The following is a 27,115-nucleotide window of genomic DNA, read 5'->3' as shown; positions in this document are numbered from 1 at the left end:
TAACGAGACATTCACCTCTATTCTATCCCCATCGTATTACCATTTTAACATAGGAGAGATAACGAGCCATTCACCTCTATTCTATCCCCATCGTATTACCATTTTAACATAGGAGAGATAACGAGCCATTCACCTCTATTCTATCCCCATCGTATTACCATTTTAACATAGGAGAGATAACGAGCCATTCACCTCTATTCTATCCCCATAGTATTACGGCTTCATCAGGGAAGGGTAACAAGCCATTTTCTTGTATTCCAGGTAACATGGAATTAGGGAATGTTACCATATTACATATCTTCAGGTTGTGTAGAATATAGTGTGCAATAATTACCTGCCAGGCCTTAGTGGGTGTCAGTTCCCCTATCACATGTATGAAGGTCTCATTCAGGCTTTGTACAGCACATAAGAACTCCTGCAGATGACATCACTATATGAGCTCATTTTATGATATCAGCTATATGCTCTAAATCAGGAATTGTGGAGGAGTGACCTTTAAATTTAACTATTTCGATCAAAATAACCAAAGTGATAAAATTCTACAGTTTGTTATTTTTTCAATGTCTCTATCTTAGCCCATATGGTTCAATTCTCATTTTACGCTGTACAATTCCTGCTTTAGTGAATAGACTGAAGATGAAGACACCGTACCTTTTGTTGAGGGTTCATGCTGTGCTTCATTGTATCACAGTTCGTGCGTGAGTCCTAACACAATACATAAAGCCTTTAATAAACAATTCCATCATTACACATGTAACAACACATACAGTACATCAACAGCGCTCTCACCATGGAGACACTGCTCACGTCCCACTTCAGTCCCTCGCCATGTGTCTGCTGGGTGAGTACAGTAACCACTACATCAATGGGGATACTCCCGACCTCCATGTTCATAATCTAAAGAGGTAAAATGAGGACAAGTGAAAAACGTGCAGAGTATGAAGTCATCGGAGACGTAAGTGAACGAGTTAACAGCTCACCCTCCGTCCTTCTCATTGGACATATATGTTCGATACACAGAGTTATCTAAGTAATGAGTAATGTGGAAACCGAGGGGACTGCAATTACCAACTCAAAGAATATAGTAATGTATAATACAAATAATACATTACTCTTATTGGAAGCAATATGAAAATATTTAATGCAATTTGTTTATTATGATTTGATATTACTATTATAGTGGCACCAATCCCTCATCATACCATATCTTACTATTGCAGCCTCCGGCCTCCATCATACTATGACATCAATATCTCGCTATTGTAACCTCCAGCCTCCATCATACTATGACATCAATATCTCGCTATTGTAACCTCCAGCCTCCATCATACTATGACATCAATATCTCACTATTGTAACCTCCAGCCTCCATCATACTATGACATCAATATCTCGCTATTGTAACCTCCAGCCTCCATCATACTATGACATCAATATCTCACTATTGTAACCTCCAGCCTCCATCATACTATGACATCAATATCTCACTATTGCAGCCTCCAGCCTCTATCATACTATGACATCAATATCTCACTATTGTAACCTCCAGCCTCCATCATACTATGACATCAATATCTCACTATTGCAGCCTCCAGCCTCTATCATACTATGACATCAATATCTCGCTATTGTAACCTCCGGCCTCCATCATACTATGACATCAATATCTTACTATTGTAACCTCCGGCCTCCATCATACTATGACATCAATATCTTACTATTGTAACCTCCGGCCTCCATCATACTATGACATCAATATCTCGCTATTGTAACCTCCGGCCTCCATCATACTATGACATCAATATCTCACTATTGTAACCTCCAGCCTCCATCATACTATGACATCAATATCTCGCTATTGTAACCTCCAGCCTCCATCATACTATGACATCATTATCTCACTATTGTAACCTCCAGCCTCCATCATACTATGACATCAATATCTCGCTATTGTAACCTCCGGCCTCCATCATACTATGACATCAATATCTCGCTATTGTAACCTCCAGCCTCTATCATACTATGACATCAATATCTCGCTATTGTAACCTCCGGCCTCCATCATACTATGACATCAATATCTCGCTATTGTAACCTCCAGCCTCCATCATACTATGACATCAATATCTCACTATTGCAGCCTCCAGCCTCTATCATACTATGACATCAATATCTCACTATTGTAACCTCCAGCCTCCATCATACTATGACATCAATATCTCACTATTGCAGCCTCCAGCCTCTATCATACTATGACATCAATATCTCGCTATTGTAACCTCCGGCCTCCATCATACTATGACATCAATATCTTACTATTGTAACCTCCGGCCTCCATCATACTATGACATCAATATCTTACTATTGTAACCTCCGGCCTCCATCATACTATGACATCAATATCTCGCTATTGTAACCTCCGGCCTCCATCATACTATGACATCAATATCTCACTATTGTAACCTCCAGCCTCCATCATACTATGACATCAATATCTCGCTATTGTAACCTCCAGCCTCCATCATACTATGACATCATTATCTCACTATTGTAACCTCCAGCCTCCATCATACTATGACATCAATATCTCGCTATTGTAACCTCCGGCCTCCATCATACTATGACATCAATATCTCACTATTGTAACCTCCAGCCTCTATCATACTATGACATCAATATCTCGCTATTGTAACCTCCGGCCTCCATCATACTATGACATCAATATCTCGCTATTGTAACCTCCAGCCTCCATCATACTATGACATCATTATCTCACTATTGTAACCTCCAGCCTCCATCATACTATGACATCAATATCTCGCTATTGTAACCTCCGGCCTCTATCATACTATGACATCAATATCTTACTATTGTAGCCTCCGGCCTCCATCATACTATGACATCAATATCTCGCTATTGTAACCTCCGGCCTCCATCATACTATGACATCAATATCTCACTATTGTAACCTCCAGCCTCCATCATACTATGACATCAATATCTCACTATTGTAACCTCCGGCCTCCATCATACTATGACATCAATATCTCACTATTGTAACCTCCGGCCTCCATCATACTATGACATCAATATCTCGCTATTGTAACCTCCAGCCTCCATCATACTATGACATCAATATCTCGCTATTGTAACCTCCAGCCTCCATCATACTATGACATCAATATCTCGCTATTGTAACCTCCGGCCTCCATCATACTATGACATCAATATCTCACTATTGTAACCTCCAGCCTCCATCATACTATGACATCAATATCTCGCTATTGTAACCTCCAGCCTCCATCATACTATGACATCATTATCTCACTATTGTAACCTCCAGCCTCCATCATACTATGACATCAATATCTCGCTATTGTAACCTCCGGCCTCTATCATACTATGACATCAATATCTCACTATTGTAACCTCCAGCCTCCATCATACTATGACATCAATATCTCACTATTGCAGCCTCCAGCCTCTATCATACTATGACATCAATATCTCGCTATTGTAACCTCCGGCCTCCATCATACTATGACATCAATATCTTACTATTGTAGCCTCCGGCCTCCATCATACTATGACATCAATATCTCGCTATTGTAACCTCCGGCCTCCATCATACTATGACATCAATATCTCGCTATTGTAACCTCCGGCCTCCATCATACTATGACATCAATATCTCACTATTGTAACCTCCAGCCTCCATCATACTATGACATCAATATCTCACTATTGTAACCTCCGGCCTCCATCATACTATGACATCAATATCTCACTATTGTAACCTCCGGCCTCCATCATACTATGACATCAATATCTCGCTATTGTAACCTCCAGCCTCCATCATACTATGACATCAATATCTCGCTATTGTAACCTCCAGCCTCCATCATACTATGACATCAATATCTCGCTATTGTAACCTCCAGCCTCCATCATACTATGACATCAATATCTCGCTATTGTAACCTCCGGCCTCCATCATACTATGACATCAATATCTCACTATTGTAACCTCCGGCCTCCATCATACTATGACATCAATATCTCACTATTGTAACCTCCAGCCTCCATCATACTATGACATCAATATCTCGCTATTGTAACCTCCGGCCTCCATCATACTATGACATCAATATCTCGCTATTGTAACCTCCAGCCTCCATCATACTATGACATCAATATCTCGCTATTGTAACCTCCGGCCTCCATCATACTATGACATCAATATCTCACTATTGTAACCTCCGGCCTCCATCATACTATGACATCAATATCTCACTATTGTAACCTCCAGCCTCCATCATACTATGACATCAATATCTCGCTATTGTAACCTCCGGCCTCCATCATACTATGACATCAATATCTCGCTATTGTAACCTCCAGCCTCCATCATACTATGACATCAATATCTCACTATTGTAACCTCCGGCCTCCATCATACTATGACATCAATATCTCGCTATTGTAACCTCCGGCCTCCATCATACTATGACATCAATATCTCACTATTGTAACCTCCAGCCTCCATCATACTATGACATCATTATCTCGCTATTGTAACCTCCAGCCTCTATCATACTATGACATCATTATCTCGCTATTGTAACCTCCGGCCTCCATCATACTATGATATCAATATCTCGCTATTGTAACCTCCAGCCTCTATCATACTATGACATCAATATCTCACTATTGTAACCTCCAGCCTCCATCATACTATGACATCAATATCTCACTATTGCAGCCTCCAGCCTCTATCATACTATGACATCAATATCTCGCTATTGTAACCTCCGGCCTCCATCATACTATGACATCAATATCTTACTATTGTAACCTCCGGCCTCCATCATACTATGACATCAATATCTTACTATTGTAACCTCCGGCCTCCATCATACTATGACATCAATATCTCGCTATTGTAACCTCCGGCCTCCATCATACTATGACATCAATATCTCACTATTGTAACCTCCAGCCTCCATCATACTATGACATCAATATCTCGCTATTGTAACCTCCAGCCTCCATCATACTATGACATCATTATCTCACTATTGTAACCTCCAGCCTCCATCATACTATGACATCAATATCTCGCTATTGTAACCTCCGGCCTCCATCATACTATGACATCAATATCTCGCTATTGTAACCTCCAGCCTCTATCATACTATGACATCAATATCTCGCTATTGTAACCTCCGGCCTCCATCATACTATGACATCAATATCTCGCTATTGTAACCTCCAGCCTCCATCATACTATGACATCATTATCTCACTATTGTAACCTCCAGCCTCCATCATACTATGACATCAATATCTCGCTATTGTAACCTCCGGCCTCTATCATACTATGACATCAATATCTTACTATTGTAGCCTCCGGCCTCCATCATACTATGACATCAATATCTCGCTATTGTAACCTCCGGCCTCCATCATACTATGACATCAATATCTCACTATTGTAACCTCCAGCCTCCATCATACTATGACATCAATATCTCACTATTGTAACCTCCGGCCTCCATCATACTATGACATCAATATCTCACTATTGTAACCTCCGGCCTCCATCATACTATGACATCAATATCTCGCTATTGTAACCTCCAGCCTCCATCATACTATGACATCAATATCTCGCTATTGTAACCTCCAGCCTCCATCATACTATGACATCAATATCTCGCTATTGTAACCTCCGGCCTCCATCATACTATGACATCAATATCTCACTATTGTAACCTCCAGCCTCCATCATACTATGACATCAATATCTCGCTATTGTAACCTCCAGCCTCCATCATACTATGACATCATTATCTCACTATTGTAACCTCCAGCCTCCATCATACTATGACATCAATATCTCGCTATTGTAACCTCCGGCCTCTATCATACTATGACATCAATATCTTACTATTGTAGCCTCCGGCCTCCATCATACTATGACATCAATATCTCGCTATTGTAACCTCCGGCCTCCATCATACTATGACATCAATATCTCGCTATTGTAACCTCCGGCCTCCATCATACTATGACATCAATATCTCACTATTGTAACCTCCAGCCTCCATCATACTATGACATCAATATCTCACTATTGTAACCTCCGGCCTCCATCATACTATGACATCAATATCTCACTATTGTAACCTCCGGCCTCCATCATACTATGACATCAATATCTCGCTATTGTAACCTCCAGCCTCCATCATACTATGACATCAATATCTCGCTATTGTAACCTCCAGCCTCCATCATACTATGACATCAATATCTCGCTATTGTAACCTCCAGCCTCCATCATACTATGACATCAATATCTCGCTATTGTAACCTCCGGCCTCCATCATACTATGACATCAATATCTCACTATTGTAACCTCCGGCCTCCATCATACTATGACATCAATATCTCACTATTGTAACCTCCAGCCTCCATCATACTATGACATCAATATCTCGCTATTGTAACCTCCGGCCTCCATCATACTATGACATCAATATCTCGCTATTGTAACCTCCAGCCTCCATCATACTATGACATCAATATCTCGCTATTGTAACCTCCGGCCTCCATCATACTATGACATCAATATCTCACTATTGTAACCTCCGGCCTCCATCATACTATGACATCAATATCTCACTATTGTAACCTCCAGCCTCCATCATACTATGACATCAATATCTCGCTATTGTAACCTCCGGCCTCCATCATACTATGACATCAATATCTCGCTATTGTAACCTCCAGCCTCCATCATACTATGACATCAATATCTCACTATTGTAACCTCCGGCCTCCATCATACTATGACATCAATATCTCGCTATTGTAACCTCCGGCCTCCATCATACTATGACATCAATATCTCACTATTGTAACCTCCAGCCTCCATCATACTATGACATCATTATCTCGCTATTGTAACCTCCAGCCTCTATCATACTATGACATCATTATCTCGCTATTGTAACCTCCGGCCTCCATCATACTATGATATCAATATCTCGCTATTGTAACCTCCAGCCTCTATCATACTATGACATCAATATCTCGCTATTGTAACCTCCGGCCTCTATCATACTATGACATCAATATCTCGCTATTGTAACCTCCGGCCTCCATCATACTATGACATCATTATCTCGCTATTGTAACCTCCGGCCTCCATCATACTATGACATCAATATCTCGCTATTGTAACCTCCAGCCTCTATCATACTATGACATCAATATCTCGCTATTGTAACCTCCAGCCTCCATCATACTATGACATCAATATCTCGCTATTGTAACCTCCAGCCTCTATCATACTATGACATCAATATCTCGCTATTGTAACCTCCGGCCTCCATCATACTATGACATCAATATCTCGCTATTGTAACCTCCAGCCTCTATCATACTATGACATCAATATCTCACTATTGTAACCTCCAGCCTCTATCATACTATGACATCAATATCTTGCTATTGTAACCTCCGGCCTCTATCATACTATGACATCAATATCTCGCTATTGTAACCTCCGGCCTCTATCATACTATGACATCAATATCTCACTATTGTAACCTCCAGCCTCCATCATACTATGACATCAATATCTCACTATTGTAACCTCCAGCCTCTATCATACTATGACATCATTATCTCACTATTGTTACCTCCAGCCTCTATCATACTATGACATCAATATCTCACTATTGTAACCTCCAGCCTCCATCATACTATGACATCAATATCTCACTATAGTAACCTCCAGCCTCTATCATACTATGACATCAATATCTCACTATTGTAACCTCCAGCCTCCATCATACTATGACATCACTATCTCACTATTGTAACCTCCGGCCTCTATCATACTATGACATCAATATCTCACTATTGTAACCTCCAGCCTCCACCATACTAGGACACCAATATCTCGCTATTGTAACCTCTGGCCTCCATCATACTATGACATCAATATCTCGCTATTGTAACCTCCAGCCTCTATCATACTATGACATCAATATCTCGCTATTGTAACCTCCAGCCTCTATCATACTATGACATCAATATCTCGCTATTGTAACCTCCAGCCTCTATCATACTATGACACCAATATCTCGCTATTGTAACCTCTGGCCTCCATCATACTATGACATCAATATCTCGCTATTGTAACCTCCAGCCTCTATCATACTATGACATCAATATCTCGCTATTGTAACCTCCAGCCTCTATCATACTATGACATCAATATCTCGCTATTGTAACCTCCGGCCTCCATCATACTATGAATTCATTATATCACTATTGTAACCTCCAGCCTCTATCATACTATGACATCAATATCTCGCTATTGTAACCTCCGGCCTCCATCATACTATGATATCACTATCTTGCTAACTATTACTAACTACGGACATACGTCACAGAAATTCTGATATTCTTAGACACACATAGGGATTTCTGTTGGTTTGTTTTCTTGTTGGAACGCTATTCGGTAATTATGTGCGCTCAGATCTAAGCTATCTAGGGATACGTTGTATATGGGGGTTACATTCGGTAAATTGTAAATTATAGATTTTTATGTATTTTTGTCCATGCTTGTAAAATTGAGTTTTTCCTATATCCTCTGAGATAATTGAGTTACTTCCCAATTATCTCCAGGATAGAGAAGAGGGTCCTATACTGTTCCAAGGGGAGTGTTTATCTGTGTCGTGATTGGTTAATGTAATATTTTGTCCCAGTTTTCCACCAGGTCCCCTAGGGGAGTGTCCACCTGGTGGGAGACCTGCATAAAAGGCGGGCAGGTAGCCCAGATTAAACAGATTCCTGCTTGACCCTCAATACAGAGGCTCGTCTCGTACTTGGGGGTATTATTCATATGGTTTTCCTATTACATTCTTGTTCGGCTGATTTGAGTGTTCGGTAACTGCCTTTACATTCGGAAAGGGAATATCCTAAACGGCTTTAACCCCTACTCAGGGTGCCGTTACAAACAGAAATATTCAAGCTGTCATGGGGTGAAAATGAAATGAATGGGGGTTTAATGGGGACAGCAGGCGGAATGATTGTATTTCCTTGTATCTTGGGTTAAATTGGGCAGCATCACGCTAGTTTGTATGGATACGGTTTTCAAGGTTACCACGCCCAAAATCACCGGCATTTGTTGAATAAACCATAAAGCTTCGCTATAAACCAATACATCAGTAACGTTCATTAAAGAATTTAGTTCCATTCGTTCTATCCATCGTTATGTTTATCACATGTGGATTGATAAACGGTTTAATTTAACACTTGGATATTGTTTAATTGTCATAAATTGTTTTTTAGTTCTTTTTCCCCCTGTACATAGGTTTAGTGTGATGGTGGTAGGTGGTCGACGCCGTGAAATAAAAATGTCGATTAATGTGATAAAGTCACCTGGTAAATGTGGGTCACAACATGGCTCTGGTCTGGGTCACTGAAATTCACATATTTGGTGGACTTGTCCAATCTGCAAAATACACGTATATTTTATACGTATTAAAAGTCATTCCATTTTATTAATTCCATCACAGTAAGGAGCGTTTGGTAAAGGACACTCACGGGAGTAGCATACGGTATAGGACACTCACGGGAGTAGCATACGGTATAGGACACTCACGGGAGTAGCATATGGTATAGGACACTCACGGGAGTAGCATACTACCGTATGCTACTCCCGTGAGTGTCCTATACCGTATGCTACTCCCGTGAGTGTCCTATACCGTATGCTACTCCCGTGAGTGTCCTATACCGTATGCTACTCCCGTGAGTGTCCTATACCGTATGCTACTCCCGTGAGTGTCCTATACCGTATGCTACTCCCGTGAGTGTCCTATACCGTATGCTACTCCCGTGAGTGTCCTATACCGTATGCTACTCCCGTGAGTGTCCTATACCGTATGCTACTCCCGTGAGTGTCCTATACCGTATGCTACTCCCGTGAGTGTCCTATACCGTATGCTACTCCCGTGAGTGTCCTATACCGTATGCTACTCCCGTGAGTGTCCTATACCGTATGCTACTCCCGTGAGTGTCCTATACCGTATGCTACTCCCGTGAGTGTCCTATACCGTATGCTACTCCCGTGAGTGTCCTATACCGTATGCTACTCCCGTGAGTGTCCTATACCGTATGCTACTCCCGTGAGTGTCCTATACCGTATGCTACTCCCGTGAGTGTCCTATACCGTATGCTACTCCCGTGAGTGTCCTATACCGTATGCTACTCCCTGAGTGTCCTATACCGTATGCTACTCCCGTGAGTGTCCTATACCGTATGCTACTCCCGTGAGTGTCCTATACCGTATGCTACTCCCGTGAGTGTCCTATACCGTATGCTACTCCCGTGAGTGTCCTATACCGTATGCTACTCCCGTGAGTGTCCTTTACCGTGAGTGTCCTTTTAGGACACTCACGGGAGTAGCATACGGTATAGGACACTCACGGGAGTAGCATACGGTATAGGACACTCACGGGAGTAGCATACGGTATAGGACACTCACGGGAGTAGCATACGGTATAGGACACTCACGGGAGTCGCATGCAGTAAGGGACACTCACGGGAGTCGCATGCAGTAAGGGACACTCACGGGAGTCGCATGCAGTAAGGGACACTCACGGGAGTCGCATAGAGTAAAGGACACTCACGGGAGTCGCATAGAGTAAAGGACACTCACGGGAGTTGTATAGAGTAAAGGACACTCACGGGAGTCGCATGCAGTAAGGGACACTCACGGGAGTCGCATGCAGTAAGGGACACTTACGGGAGTCGCATGCAGTAAGGGACACTCACGGGAGTCGCATGCAGTAAGGGACACTCACGGGAGTTGTATAGAGTAAGGGACACTCACAGGAGTCGCATGCAGTATGGAAAACTCACAGAAGTCGCATACAGTATGGGACACTCACGGGAGTTGTATAGAGTAAGGGACTCTCACGGGGGTTGCATACAGTAAGGGACACTCACAGGAGTCGCATTCAGTAAGAGACACTCACGGGAGTCGCATAGAGTAAGGGACACTCACGGGAGTCGCATAGAGTAAGGGACACTCACGGGAGTCGCATAGAGTAAGGGACACTCACGGGAGTCGCATAGAGTAAGGGACACTCACGGGAGTCGCATAGAGTAAGGGACACTCACGGGGGTCGCATAGAGTAAGGGACACTCACGGGGGTCGCATACAGTAAGGGACACTCACGGGGGTCGCATACAGTAAGGGACACTCACGGGGGTCGCATACAGTAAGGGACACTCACGGGGGTCGCATACAGTAAGGGACACTCACGGGGATCGCATGCAGTAAGGGGAACTCACGGGATTGCATGCAGTAAGGGGAACTCACGGGGGTCGCATACAGTAAGGGACACTCACGTGAGTCGCATGCAGTAAGGGGCACTTACAATAGAGTAAGGAGTACAAACCACATACACACTTTAAATATAGGCATAGCAGGCACGCAGTGTGGGGTACGCAGCAGGCACGCAGTGTGGGGGTACGCAGCAGGCACGCAGTGTGGGGGTACGCAGCAGGCACGCAGTGTGGGGGTACGCAGCAGGCACGCAGTGTGGGGGTACGCAGTGTGGGGGTACGCAGCAGGCATGCAGTGTGGGGGTAGGTAGCAGGCACGCAGTGTGGGGTACGCAGCAGGCACGCAGTGTGGGGGTACGCAGCAGGCACGCAGTGTGGGGGTAGGCAGCAGGCACGCAGTGTGGGGGTAGGCAGCAGGCACGCAGTGTGGGGGTAGGCAGCAGGCACGCAGTGTGGGGGTACGCAGCAGGCACGCAGTGTGGGGGTACGCAGTGTGGGGGTACGCAGCAGGCACGCAGTGTGGGGGTAGGCAGCAGGCACGCAGTGTGGGGGTAGGCAGCAGGCACGCAGTGTGGGGTAAGCAGCAGGCACGCAGTGTGGGGGTACGCAGCAGGCACGCAGTGTGGGGTACGCAGCAGGCACGCAGTGTGGGGTACGCAGCAGGCACGCAGTGTGGGGTACGCAGCAGGCACGCAGTGTGGGGTACGCAGCAGGCACGCAGTGTGGGGGTACGCAGCAGGCACGCAGTGTGGGGGTATGCAGCAGGCACGCAGTGTGGGGGTACGCAGCAGGCACGCAGTGTGGGGGTACGCAGCAGGCACGCAGTGTGGGGGTACGCAGCAGACACGCAGTGTGGGGGTACGCAGCAGACACGCAGTGTGGCGGTACGCAGCAGGCACGCAGTGTGGGGATACGCAGCAGACATGCGCAGTGAGGTTTATACAAACCCTTTTGAGATGACATTAATTGGATGTAACACAGGAACTGACAGAATCTTTGTGTTGTCAGACAGGGTGCTGTTTGTCTCATTGATGCTGAAAGAGAGGAAATAGAAGAAAATACCTGAAACAAAACCATTCCTAACAATGCATTCATTTCTGACAATCAGTCTCACAATTCCACGAGTGTGGAGGCAGTCTGACAATCAGTCTCACAATCCCACGAGTGTGGAGGCAGTCTGACAATCAGTCTCACAATCCCCTGCTGTGTGGATGCATTCTGACAATCAGTCTCACAATCCCCGGCTGTGTGGATGCATTCTGACAATCAGTCTCACAATCTCCGGCTGTGTGGATGCAGTCTGACAATCAGTCTCACAATCCCCAGCTGGGTGGATGCAGTCTGACAATCAGTCTCACAATCCCTGAGTGTGGAGGCAGTCTGACAATCAGTCTCACAATCCCCAGCTGGGTGGATGCAGTCTGACAATGAGTCTCACAATCCCCGGCTGGGTGGATGCAGTCTGACAATCAGTCTCACAATCCCCGGCTGGGTGGATGTAGTCTGACAATCAGTCTCACAATCCCTGGCTGAGTGGACTCAGTCTGACAATCAGTCTCACAATCCCCAGCTGGGTGGATGCAGTCTGACAATGAGTCTCACAATCCCCGGCTGGGTGGATGCAGTCTGACAATCAGTCTCACAATCCCCGGCTGGGTGGATGTAGTCTAACAATCAGTCTCACAATCCCTGGCTGAGTGGACTCAGTCTGACAATCAGTCTCACAATCCCCGGCTGGGTGGATGCAGTCTGACAATCAGTCTCACAATCCCCGGCTGGGTGGATGCAGTCTGACAATCAGTCTCACAATCCCCGGCTGGGTGGATGCAGTCTGACAATCAGTCTGACAATCCCCGGCTGGGTGGATGCAGTCTGACAATCAGTCTCACAATCCCCGGCTGGGTGGATGCAGTCTGACAATCAGTCTCACAATCCCCGGCTGGGTGGATGCAGTCTGACAATCAGTCTCACAATCCCCGGCTGGGTGGATGCAGTCTGACAATCAGTCTGACAATCCCCGGCTGGGTGGATGTAGTCTGACAATCAGTCTCACAATCCCCGGCTGGGTGGATGCAGTCTGACAATCAGTCTCACAATCCCCGGCTGGGTGGATGCAGTCTGACAATCAGTCTCACAATCCCCGGCTGGGTGGATGCAGTCTGACAATCAGTCTCACAATCCCCGGCTGGGTGGATGCAGTCTGACAATCAGTCTCACAATCCCCGGCTGGGTGGATGCAGTCTGACAATCAGTCTCACAATCCCCGGCTGGGTGGATGCAGTCTGACAATCAGTCTCACAATCCCCGGCTGGGTGGATGCAGTCTGACAATCAGTCTCACAATCCCCGGCTGGGTGGATGCAGTCTGACAATCAGTCTCACAATCCCCGGCTGGGTGGATGCAGTCTGACAATCAGTCTCACAATCCCCGGCTGGGTGGATGCAGTCTGACAATCAGTCTCACAATCCCCGGCTGGGTGGATGCAGTCTGACAATCAGTCTCACAATCCCCGGCTGGGTGGATGCAGTCTGCCCATTTCTTACCTCATTACTTCAGCTTTAATATTCACTGTGTCAGGCCAGGTGACATTTGGGACAACGTCAAACATAACATGAATCACAGCCTGTAAAAGAGATATCTGTAAGAATATCGCCACAACACCTCACAGCCACACCCTAATTCAAAGCCCTCCCCCGGGTACACCCTAATTTAAAGCCCTCCCCCGGGTACACCCTACATCAAAGCCCTCCCCCGGGTACACCCTACATCAAAGCCCTCCCCTGGGTACACCCTAATTCAAAGCTCTTCCCCCGGGTACACCCTAATTCAAAGCCCTCCCCCGGGTACACCCTAATTCAAAGCCCTCCCCCGGGTACACCCTACATCAAAGCCCTCCCCCGGGTACACCCTACATCAAAGCCCTCCCCTGGGTACACCCTAATTCAAAGCTCTTCCCCCGGGTACACCCTAATTCAAAGCCCTCCCCCGGGTACACCCTACATCAAAGCCCTCCCCTGGGTACACCCTAATTCAAAGCTCTTCCCCCGGGTACACCCTAATTCAAAGCCCTCCCCCGGGTACACCCTAATTCAAAGCCCTCCCCCGGGTACACCCTAATTCAAAGCCCTCCACTGGGTACACCCTAATTCAAAGCCCTCCCCCGGGTACACCCTAATTCAAAGCCCTCCCCCGGGTACACCCTAATTCAAAGCCCTCCCCCGGGTACACCCTAATTCAAAGCTCTTCCCCCAGGGACACTTAATTCAGAGACACCCCCCAGGGATACCCTAATTCAGATGCTCCCCTATAGCTATATAATGCCCCCCTATCTCTGTATGATGTCCCTATATTTTGGAATAATGTACACCCTATCACTATCTCGGTATAATGCCCCATCTCGGAATAATGTCCCCCCCCATCTTGGTATAATGCCCCCCCATCTCGGTATAATGCCCCCCCCCATCTCGGTATAATGCCCCCCCCCATCTCGGTATAATGCCCCCCCATCTCTGTATAATGCCCCCCCATCTCTGTATAATGCCCCCTCCTATATCTGAGATGACATCTTACCATTCTCCCATGTCTCAGCTTTATGTTGCTCACGTTGCATTGCACCAGTTGTGGTCCACTCCCGCTGCAGATCAGGGGCTCTCGCCTTATAAACTAGAGATTTTACAAGACAGCATTATTACATCACTCAGTGGACAGCATTATCACATCACTCACTGGACAGCATTATTACATCCCTCACTGGACAGCATTATTACATCCCTCACTGGACAGCATTATTACATCCCTCACTGGACAGGATTATTACATCACTCACTGGACAGCATTATTACATCACTCACTGGACAGCATTATTACATCACTCACTGGACAGCATTATTACATCACTCACTGGACAGCTTTATTACATCACTCACTGGACAGCATTATTACATCCCTCACTGGACAGCATTATTACATCACTCACTGGACAGCATTATTACATCACTCTCTGGACAGCATTATTACATCACTCACTGACTGCATTATTACATCCCTCACTGACTGCATTATTACATCACTCTCTGGACAGCATTATTACATCACTCACTGGACAGCATTATGACATCCCTCTCTGGACAGCATTATTACATCCCTCACTGACTGCATTATTACATCCCTCACTGACTGCATTATTACATCACTCACTGGACAGCTTTATTACATCCCTCACTGGACAGCATTATGACATCCCTCTCTGGACAGCATTATTACATCCCTCACTGACTGCATTATTACATTACTCACTGGATAGCATTATTGTGGCGAACCACTGGTTCTTGGAGGGACCTGCTCGCCAGCCTCTTGCCCCAGGACTATGGCCCCTGCAATAGACCTGACTAAAAAGACTCTGTTCTTGCAATTGGGATTATATGGTTCGGTTACCGAACAACCGCACGAACCGGAGACCGGAGTTTGTTCATACCTATTAACAAATTGGAATGGTTCTCACTGCAGTGTTATAATTGTTCATCTGGGTGGCCGCACTTCCTATGGACAACCATGGGGTGGCGGCCATCTTGTTCACATGAACGCAGACAGCAGTGTTTGGGCATGAATCTCATGGAACTAAAATCGGACACAGAAACTCCCGAACACCGTTGGACTTCCATCATCGCCTGCGTTCGGTTCTATACAACTTAGAAAGGCACTGTTTGACGAAATCATTCATCTGGATTAGGGGAACAAGCTCCAGGGTAAGACTACTGAATGTTCGGTAGTTTGTTCATTTTCAAACTACCGAACTAGACCGACCGCAAGCCCTGATTCCCTGGAACTGTTTTGGACATGGGACCATGCCTGCGATCGGTCAAATAAATGACTTCCAGAACTTCCTCCCAGAACTTTTGTGGGGTAGCAATGAACCTGTCCATGGCTTCGTATCCTTTTGTTGTATGTATTATACCCATGCATGTGTCTGTGTGGGGCCACCGCTTGCAGCCATGATTTGCTTCTGACCGCTGGTATATCAGGTATTGTTTATCTTTGGGCATGGTTATGGGAATGAGTTGCAGTATGAATGTTTCTGGTGTTTTGGAGAGATTAATGGTAGTTGCCTGTTTGATGAGGTTGTGAATATTAGTCCAAAACTTTTGCAGTTTTGGGCACGACCACCATATGTGTAGCATAGTGCATGCGGATTGGCCGCATCTCCAGCACGCATCTGATTTGCTGGGGTTCATCTGTTTTGATCTGGTGGGCACTATGTACCAGTGGTATAGGATCTTTCTCGCCATTTCTATGTGCGTTGTTCAAAGCGTGAGTCTCCTATTGGCCTGAAATCTTTTTGACCATTTGTCATTGGTCATTCGTTAATTGTTTCTTTAGGTCTTTTTCCAACGCTTGCACAAAGGGGAACTTATGGACTTCTGTTTGTTGGAGCTCACTTTGGTATGTGCAGGATATCACTTTTTGGGGTTGTTTGTGTTGCATGCTATTGTGTTCCAGCTACGACAGCCGCTGCCCGTTTTCATATTTTGGGCTCAGTCCCTTGTTCTTTCCCAGCCACGACCTGGTCTGCATGTAGGCAAGCTCGGCCTTGGTAGGAAGTTGGTACTGTCCCTGCAGGGCTGCGTGCCTGCTGCGTATCCCCACACTGTGTTTATTGGTTATCTGGTGGAGGTGTGTTAGGCCGCATCTCGCTCAGGTCTTTCTGTTTAGGGCAGGTATCAGTATGGCAAACGTTTGCAAGAGCATTGCGGGTGAAAGAGTTGTATGTAAGTTGTGGGCCATCCTGTATTTATCCCACAGTTGCAGTGTTAGCTGCGTTACAGGTAGGATGTCTTGGTACTGCTTCTTTTGTTGCGGTAGCAGCCAGGCCAGGGCTGTGAGGTAGTGTTTGTCTGTGTGTTTCTATTTGCATCCATGGTGGTGGAAAGTCTCGTCTATGGAAGGCCGTTATCAGAGGGCTAAGGATAGAGGCTCTGTAGTATTTAGCGAAGTTCGGCAGTCCCATGCCTCTGTATAGGGTTTGGGCAGCGATCCTAGGTCGTTTACCCTCCCATGCAAAGCTATTAAGCACCTTTTGTGCCTCCTGAAGGTAGTTTGTGGGTAGCCTAATAGGCAATGTGCGGAGGAGATATTGGAGCCTTGGGAGTATTAGCATTTTTGCCACCGCTATTCTACCAGTCCAGGAAATATATTTGTTTTTCCAGCTCTCTATTTGGTGTTTGATTCTGTTTAAAAGTCTAGTGTAGTTTGCCTTATGTAAGCTATCTACATTGGTTGTCAATTTCACCCCTAGGAAAGTGAGGTTGTCTTTCCTCCATTCATAAGTGTATGTTTAACACAAATAGAGGGGAGAGTCAGCGCTAGATAACAAGATAAGGGAGCAGCAACCCAAAAAAGGGAAACCCTCAAGACCCTTAGAGAACAAAAAGTAAGAACAAGAAGGAGGTAAGGACTGCGCCAAAAGTCTCGTAACAATCAATATACAATAAACAATAAGAGACAGAGAAAATGGTTTAAATGGTAATACAACAGGAAGTGTGGTGAAAGAAAATGTAAAAAGTATCACTAAAATGATAAAATAGGGGTGCAATCCTCAGGAGTTGATCCGTCCGGATAGTAAAATATTCATATAAAAGTCTCACTAATATAGCAGGATAAAATAAGGGTACAATCCTCAGGAGTTGATCCGTCCGGATGGTTAATGTGACATGTTCCCTTGTTTGATCCCGAAGAAGTACCGAACAACCGACCACCGGAAAGTTGGCGTGTGCCGCCAATTGACCCCGCAGTAGCTGCGGTTAACCGCAGCTTAATTGACTACTATTGGGTGGTCGCGGTTACACAGAGCGCATACACGGTGGCGGCAGTCTGCAGTTCACGAACGGCCAGCGGTGTTCAGTACCAAACTTATAGAACTGAAAACGGATACTTTTACTCATGAACACCACTGAGCCGCCAGCCTTCCTGCTTCTGCCTTCGGCTGTTTAATCGAACACTGGTTCCTGCAGTATTTAACCATTTGAATGCTGTTAATCCAGATAGCTATGCCATGGAGTCTATTCATGTAATAAAAGACTTTAGCTCCATGGCAATTGAACCGTATGTGTGTGGTCTGAGCACCATTCAGTAATAATGTGCGCTCAGACCTAAGCTATCTGGGGATAGGTTACATGTATATATTTCAGGTAATAAGTGTAACATTGTATATTTTATTGTATTTTATTGTCCTGTAGTCACCACGTGGATAATGGCGATTTGCCTCTGTCTGGGAGATAATTGGATTACTTGCCAATTATCTCCCAGATAGAGAGGAGGGAATTGAGATGCATTGTGGGAATGTTTTACCACTGTATGTCTGTCATTGGTACTTGTCTGTCCTGTGTCACAGTCTTCCATCTGGTCCCCTAGGGGAGTGTCCACCAGGTGGGAGACCTGCATAAATACTGGGCAAGTAGCCCTCAATAAACCAGATTCCTGTTTTACCCTCAATACGGAGCCTCGTCTCGTACTTGGGGGGAATTACTACCGTGGGTTATTCTTTTGCCTGTTCCAGGAGAGGAGAACATCGTATGTCCGGTGGGTTTGAGTAATCGTGAACTGCTGCACTCTTCGAAAGGTGAATCCCTTGACCGGTATTAACCCTCACTATACCGGGTTATACTGTAACAGTTAAAATATCCGTATATGTGGAGAGACAAAGGGGAGATACGACAAGCAGCAGATAGTGTAATACGTCAGAATCCAAGGGTAAAATAGATAAAAGGAAGGTTGTAAACTCACATTTAATAGAGCTTAAACCAGCTCTGGAGTGGAGGGTGTTTAGCGGTATAATCCCCGCTAGAGGATATAATGGAGTGGTGTGTCCATTAACGCGTTTCACCTAGCAAAGCTTCTTCAAAATGGACTGTCCTGGAGGGATATTGGGGCCATGAGAGATTCTCTTTGTGTCAAGTTTAGAGTGTTTATTTTCATCTGAGATTAAAGCATTTTATGCTCTCGTCCGTGGGTTGGGTAGTCGCAGGGTCATTTTTTAAGTTATATAATGAGGTATAATATGTTGCAAGAGGGTTGTTTATTTCTTGCGGGTTATATGTTTTCCCTCTGGAATCATTGTGTAGGTATGGTATTTTCGATTGGGCTTGTTTTTGGTGCAACAGTGTCGCCAGAGCTTTGCCGTCTCTGTTGCCTTGTGATTATGTTTTCAGTTTTAATTTTTGGAGTGTGTAAGCTGTCTTTTTGAGGAGTATCTTGTTTATTTGCTTCGTTGTCTGTCTTATTTGTTTTTGGAGGGCCTCTGTGGAACGTATGAGATGGCCATTCGTGAGTTCCCTAAGTAGTTTGAGGTAGTCTCCCTGAGTGATTCTGGGAGGAAGCATGGAGCATGTGGGAAGGCATAGCAAAGGCTCAAAAGATGCCTCTGGCCCCAACGACCGCGATTCGGGGAGTAAATTGAGAACCCAGAACACTAACAGGATAAGACACACAAGTCTATAAGGGAACCAGAACAAGATGAATATGAGCATTTGTATATGATTACACATTAAGTCACACAAGATACCGAATCACTGATATTATGCCCACCCTACAGGCCAGAGAAGATTAAATACATCTACGACCAACACAGGGGTAAATTGAGACAGAGGGCCAACACCATAACGATACAGCGAAACAAAGAGGAACGAAGACAATAACATTAGAACTCCCCTCCCTCCCTCCCACCCAGTTAACAGGTATTTTTAAGTGGTATGCTCTACCATATGAAATTAAAACAAGGCGCACCACGGATGGTTAGCAATGTGTATGATCAAAGGTGAGATATGTAGAAATGGGAAGCCGGATGACCACAACATGAATGTGATTTAGATGCAATTGTTACCTGTGAATACCTTTGTGTCATGACTGTACAATGTGCTCTTGAACCAAAATTGCAAATACATTTTTTTTAAAATAAATGACTTCCAGGAAATTGCTGAGCCCCTGAACTGATCTGGGTGATTTTTGGATATGTTGGTCACCCAGATCAGGACTATCAGGGCATGTAACCTTTGTGGGGTATAATGTGTTTTTTCTGTATTTGGAGATAATTGGATTAGATGAGTACAGTTCCTGATCCAATTATCTCCCAGGCACAGAGGAAGGTTTATCTGTTTATGTGGGAGTGTCCTGGACCTGAGAGCCAATGTGACTGTGTATTTGTTTCTACTGTGGTTTACCCTCAGGTCCAGGGGGAGTGCCCCTAAAGGCCAGTTGTGGTCCCATTAAAGTGAGTTCATTTCACCCTCAACATGCAGCCTCGTCTCGTGATTGGAGGGAACAGCTATCCCTGCTAGACTCTCTGGAGTAGGAGAGGTTCACCCACTGGAAGCTGGATCCTGGGCTTGTTTCCAGGGTGGGTGGAGGACAGCGAGACCCCAGGCAAACTACCGCGGCTATGGGTCTACGGTGCTTATGGTGTCCGGTGCTTAGAGTACTCCAGGCTAGTAGTGTGACGAACCCATCTGTATAGACTTGTATTGCTGGTTCGTCTGTTTGCCTTGAGTTCGTGGATTTCCTGTCCGTATGCCCTTGTTCGTATGTTTTCCCTAGTACCGATTGAAACTACCGAACCAACGGCCACCCAGGAGAGGAGTGTGCGGCTTGTTAACACCTTGACCACAATTAGAACGTTGTGGTTAACCGCAAACACCTCTCCATTCCATTCGTACGGGTGGTCGTCGTTCGTATGCCGAACACGAGGCGGCGGCCATTTTGGACACGAGGCGAATCAGCGGTGTTCGGTGCAAAACCTATGGATCTAAAAACGGACTCTTTATCTACCGAACACCGCTGGAAACGGCCGCCCCCCTTCTATTTCCTTGAGGCGTACGAACACCGGTCAGTTCGGGAGTTTCTCTAATTCGTATGGACTTACCCAGGTAGCCGTCCCATGGAGTCATTCGTATACCGAAGGACTTATGAGAGACTTTGACTCCATGGCGATTGGACTATGTACATCGGACCTGAGCGCTATTCGGTAGGAATATGCCCTCAGATCCAGGCTATCTGGGGATACGTTGCACGAACACTATACAATCGGTATTTCTGATTTTATGTATTTTATTGTATTTTTCTCATTATGTTTTAAAATGGCGATGGTCTCTATCCTTGGAGATAATTAGGTTTCTCCCTAATTATCTCCGGGATAGAAAAGAATGACTTATGGGTAAAATGGGAAGGGCTTGTATTGAAGCCACTGCGATTGGCTACTGTATAATATATTTTACAGTCTTCCATAAGGTCCCCTAGGAGAGTGTCCACCTTGTGGAGACCCGCATAAATATCGGGCAGGTAGCCCCCATTAAACACATTCCTGTTTGACCTTCAAGACGGAGCTTTGTCTCGTTTGTGGAGGGATTTACTATTGGGACAGCGTTTTCGTTTATTTCTAGCTGTGGAAGGATTTCGGATGAATTGCTGATCGGGAGTTGCCGTATTCGTATGCTCCGTTCGGGAGTTTTACAATCGGTTGGACTAAAGTTGCATTTCTGGAGAAAGGGGATTATCGACTAAACGGCGGCTTCATTCCCCTGGCGGTGAGTGTCGTAACAAGTAGGAAGCAGCGATTGGCGGAGGCACCCAGTTGGGGTGCCAGGCAGTCCATCACAATTATTACATCACACACTGACATTATTACATCCCTGCCTGGACAGCATTATTACATCCCTCACTGACTGCATTATTACATCCCTCACTGGACAGCTTTATTACATCCCTCACTGGACAGCTTTATTACATCCCTCACTGGACAGCTTTATTACATCCCTCACTGACTGCATTATTAAATTTCTCACTGTACAGCATTATTACATCCCTCACTGACTGCATTATTACATCACTCACTAACAGCATTATAACATTACACACTGACATTATTATATCCCTCACTGGATAGCATTGTTACATCACACACTGACATATGACACGCACTATCATGGTACCTCAATAGCAGCCTTGTGAAAAGACAGTCCGTGAGGGTGTGTCAGCGCTAAGGTGATCTGGTGACCCACTTCCCCCATGTTCTTTAATTCCAGAGACACAGAAAATGGTGATTTACTGCGCAGCACAAGTGTAGGTACTGGAAAACGTGGATCAGAGGTGCTGTTAGAGTAAATGTATAAAGGATCACGTTAGCCATTGCCCCAAACACTGTATGTACACAAAATGCTATGACAAACATCAAACCAAAACACAGTATGCGCTTCAACAAACAAACATCGACCCAAACCCAGTATGTATATGGAGCGCTTTGACAAATAACAACCCAAAACCCAGTATGTACACAAAATGCTATGACAAACATCAAACCAAAACACAGTATATGCTTCAACAAACATTGAGCCAAACCCAGTATGTACATGGAGCACTTTGACAAATAACGAGCCAAAATACAGTATGTACACAGAACGCATCGGACAAACACTGAGCCAAAGCACAGTATGTACACGGAACGCGTCGGACAAACACTGAGCCAAACCACAGTAGGTACACGGAATGCGTCGGACAAACATAAAAACACAAGTTTAAACATAGAGCCAAAACAAACACCAGGTCAAAACAAAACATGTACACAGAGAGCTTTGAGATATGTCGAGCCAAAACACAGAATGTACACAGAACGCATCGGACAAACACTGAGCCAAAGCACAGTATTTACACAAATAAAAATCATGTTTTACACAGTATTCTACATTTAATATAGAAGTGTTTCAATGGCTGTGAATCATGATACTGTTTGGCTTGATAAAAGCACTCATTGGGGCCGAAACTGGTGGATTCCTAATAAAATTGCTGTTTTGATTGATGATGAGCACCTTATAACTTTTGTTGCATATCCAGTGAGCACCTACATAAATATTTTGCAGCCCATTTGGTAAGTGCCATCTGTTTATCATGTAATAAGACAATGTGAGAGTCTGGACGATGATATATCACTGTGCCAGGTCCCAAGCCCACTAACATGCTTTCGCTGGTACCTACTTCTTAAAGGCAACGCTGAGATCGGATCCACAGATTCCACCGTTTTCACAAATTTGAAACAAGATCTTTAAAAAGATAAACAATGAGACAATATTATCCTACATCTTGCCCAATATTACATTGTGCACTCTGTAATGGTCTAACCAGGAGAGATTTCCCATGGACTGTCTAAATATGGGAGATTGCCCCGTGGACTGTCTAGCCAGGGGAAATTGCCCAAGAGAGCTTCCCCGTGGACTGCATTCCCCATGGGCTGTCTAATAAGGGGAGATTGCCCCGTGGACTGTCTAACGAGGTGGTTCCATAACCCAAGAAGACAATGACTTTACATGGTAATGAAAAGCAGTACTGAGGACTGATAACATGGACATTACTCAGTGACATCACTTTACATATTACTCAAATCAGTGACATCACAAAATATTATTATTAAGAGAAATCATAAGAGTATTATCGACATGCATTCATAGCACAGGTACACTCATCAGGAAGGAAAACAACACCTTAGTATTAATCCGGCAAAGTGATGTCACAGCAGCATTACTCGGGCACAGTGACATCAGATTAGTATTAGTCAGGTACAGTGACATCACAAGAGCATTACTCAGTCACAGTGACATCTTATTAGTATTAGTCAGGTACAGTGACATCACAGGAACATTACTTGGTCACAGTGACATCAACTTAGTATTAGTCAGGTAAAGTGACATCACAGGAGCATTACTTGGTCACAGTGACATCATATTAGTATTAGTCAGGTACAGTTACATCATATTGGTATAGTCAGGTACAGTGACATCACAGGAGCATTACTTGGTCACAGTGACATCATATTAGTATAGTCAGGTACAGTGACATCACAGGAGCATTACTTGGTCACAGTGACATCATATTAGTATAGTCAGGTACAGTGACATCACAGGAGCATTACTTGGTCACAGTGACATCACATTAGTATTAGTCAGGTACAGTTACATCGTATTAGTATAGTCAGGTACAGTGACATCACAGGAGCATTACTTAGTCACAGTGACATCATATTAGTATTAGTCAGGTACAGTGACATCACAGGAACATTATTTGGTAACAGTGACATCATATCAGTATTAATCAGGTACAGTGACAGCACAGGAGCATTACAGGTACAGTAACATCAGATTAGTATTAGTCAGGTACAGTGATATCACAGTAACATTATTTGGTAACAGTGACATCATATTAGTATTAGTCAGGTACAGTGACATCACAGGAACATTACTTGGTCACAGTGACATCATATCAGTATTAATCATGTACAGTGACAGCACAGGAGCATTACAGGTACAGTGACATCATATTAGTATTAGTCAGGTACAGTGATATCACAGTAACATTATTTGGTAACAGTGACATCATATTAGTATTAGTCAGGTACAGTGACATCACAGGAACATTACTTGGCCACAGTGACATCATATCAGTATTAATCAGGTACAGTGACATCACAGGAGCATTACTTGGTCACAGTAACATCATATTAGTATAGTCAGGTACAGAGACATCACAGGAGCATAACTTGGTCACAGTGACATCATATTAGTATAGTCAGGTACAGTGACATAACAGGAGCATTACTTGGTCACAGTGACATCATATTAGTATGTCAGGTACAGTTACATCATATTAGTATAGTCGGGTACAGTGACATCACAGGAGCATTACTTGGTCACAGTGACATCATATTAGTATAGTCAGGTACAGTTACATCATATTAGTATTAGTCAGGTACAGAGACATCACAGGAGCATTACTTGGTCACAGTGACATCATATTAGTATTAGTCAGGTACAGTTACATCATATTAGTATTAGTCAGGTAGAGTGACATAACAGGAGCATTACTTGGTCACAGTAACATCATATTAGTATAGTCAGGTACAGAGACATCACAGGAGCATAACTTGGTCACAGTGACATCATATTAGTATAGTCAGGTACAGTGACATAACAGGAGCATTACTTGGTCACAGTGACATCATATTAGTATGTCAGGTACAGTTACATCATATTAGTATAGTCGGGTACAGTGACATCACAGGAGCATTACTTGGTCACAGTGACATCATATTAGTATAGTCAGGTACAGTTACATCATATTAGTATTAGTCAGGTACAGAGACATCACAGGAGCATTACTTGGTCACAGTGACATCATATTAGTATTAGTCAGGTACAGTTACATCATATTAGTATTAGTCAGGTAGAGTGACATAACAGGAGCATTACTTGGTCACAGTGACATCATATTAGTATAGTCAGGTACAGTGATGTCACAGGAGCATTACTTGGTCACAGTGACATCATATTAGTATTAGTCAGGTAGAGTGACATAACAGGAGCATTACTTGGTCACAGTGACATCATATTAGTATAGTCAGGTACAGTGATGTCACAGGAGCATTACTTGGTCACAGTGACATCATATTAGTATAGTCAGGTACAGTGATGTCACAGGAGCATTACTTGGTCACAGTGACATCATATTAGTATAGTCAGGTACAGTGACATCACAGGAGCATTACTTGGTCACAGTGACATCCTATTAGTATAGTCAGGTACAGTGATGTCACAGGAGCATTACTTGGTCACAGTGACATCACATTAGTATGTCAGGTACAGAGACATCACAGGAGCATTACTTGGTCACAGTGACATCATATTAGTATAGTCAGGTACAGTGATATCACAGGAGCATTACTTGATCACAGTGACATCATATTAGTATAGTCAGGTACAGTGACATCACAGGAACATTACTTGGTCACAGTGACATCATATTAGTATAGTCAGGTACTGTGATATCACAGGAGCATTACTTGATCACAGTGACATCATATTAGTATAGTCAGGTACAGTGACAGCACAGGAACATTACTTGGTCACAGTGACATCATATTAGTATAGTCAGGTACAGTGACATCACAGGAGCATTACTTGGTCACAGTGACATCATATTAATATAGTCAGGTACAGTTACATCATATTAGTATTAGTCAGGTACAGAGACATCACAGGAGCATTACTTGGTCACAGTGACATCATATTAGTATTAGTCAGGTACAGTTACATCATATTAGTATTAGTCAGGTAGAGTGACATAACAGGAGCATTACTTGGTCACAGTGACATCATATTAGTATAGTCAGGTACAGTGATGTCACAGGAGCATTACTTGATCACAGTGACATCATATTAGTATTAGTGAGGTACAGTGACATCACAGGACCATTACTTGGTCGCAGTGACATCATATTAGTATAGTCAGGTACAGTTACATCACAGGAGCATTACTTGGTCACAGTGACATCATATTAGTATAATCAGGTACAGTGACATCACAGGAGCATTACTTGGTCACAGTGACATTATATTAGTATTAGTCAGGTACAGTGACATCACAGGAACATTACTTGGTCGCAGTGACATGATCTTCGTATAGTCAGGTACAGTGACATCACAGGAGCATTACTTGGTCACATTGACATCATATTAGTATTAGTCAGGTACAGTGACATCACAGGAACATTACTTGGTCGCAGTGACATGATATTCGTATAGTCAGGTACAGTGACATCACAGGAGCATTACTCGGTCACAGTGACATCATATCAGTATTAATCAGGTACAGTGACATCACAGGAGCATTACTTGATCACAGTGACATCATATTAGTATAGTCAGGTACAGAGACATC

At 44.3% G+C, this 27,115-nt stretch overlaps 1 protein-coding gene across 4 annotated transcripts in view; it reads right to left on the bottom strand.

The window, feature by feature from the left end:
- The window catches only part of ITGAL (integrin subunit alpha L), a 95,643-nt gene that overhangs the window by 4,305 nt on the left and 64,223 nt on the right, over positions 1–27,115 (bottom strand). For all 4 annotated transcript variants that reach the window (XR_010085237.1, XR_010085238.1, XR_010085236.1 and 1 more), the window contains exons 19-27: positions 23,384–23,448; positions 22,345–22,504; positions 14,939–15,031; positions 13,912–13,991; positions 12,316–12,402; positions 9,458–9,530; positions 790–897; positions 652–705; positions 335–415 (exon numbers count right to left, since the gene is read on the bottom strand). Coding sequence is in view for 1 of the 4 variants with exons in the window: in XM_063430947.1 (XP_063287017.1) it covers positions 335–415; positions 652–705; positions 790–897; positions 9,458–9,530; positions 12,316–12,402; positions 13,912–13,991; positions 14,939–15,031; positions 22,345–22,504; positions 23,384–23,448 (801 nt within the window). In the remaining 3 variants the exon portion in view is untranslated. The remainder of the gene's footprint in view (positions 1–334; positions 416–651; positions 706–789; positions 898–9,457; positions 9,531–12,315; positions 12,403–13,911; positions 13,992–14,938; positions 15,032–22,344; positions 22,505–23,383; positions 23,449–27,115) is intronic.

Source organism: Pelobates fuscus, chromosome 8, assembly GCF_036172605.1.
Source record: "Pelobates fuscus isolate aPelFus1 chromosome 8, aPelFus1.pri, whole genome shotgun sequence".
Taxonomy (NCBI): Eukaryota; Metazoa; Chordata; class Amphibia; order Anura; family Pelobatidae; genus Pelobates; species Pelobates fuscus.
The sequence above is the reverse complement of the archived record's forward strand: the minus strand, read 5'-3'. Positions and strand labels throughout refer to the sequence as shown.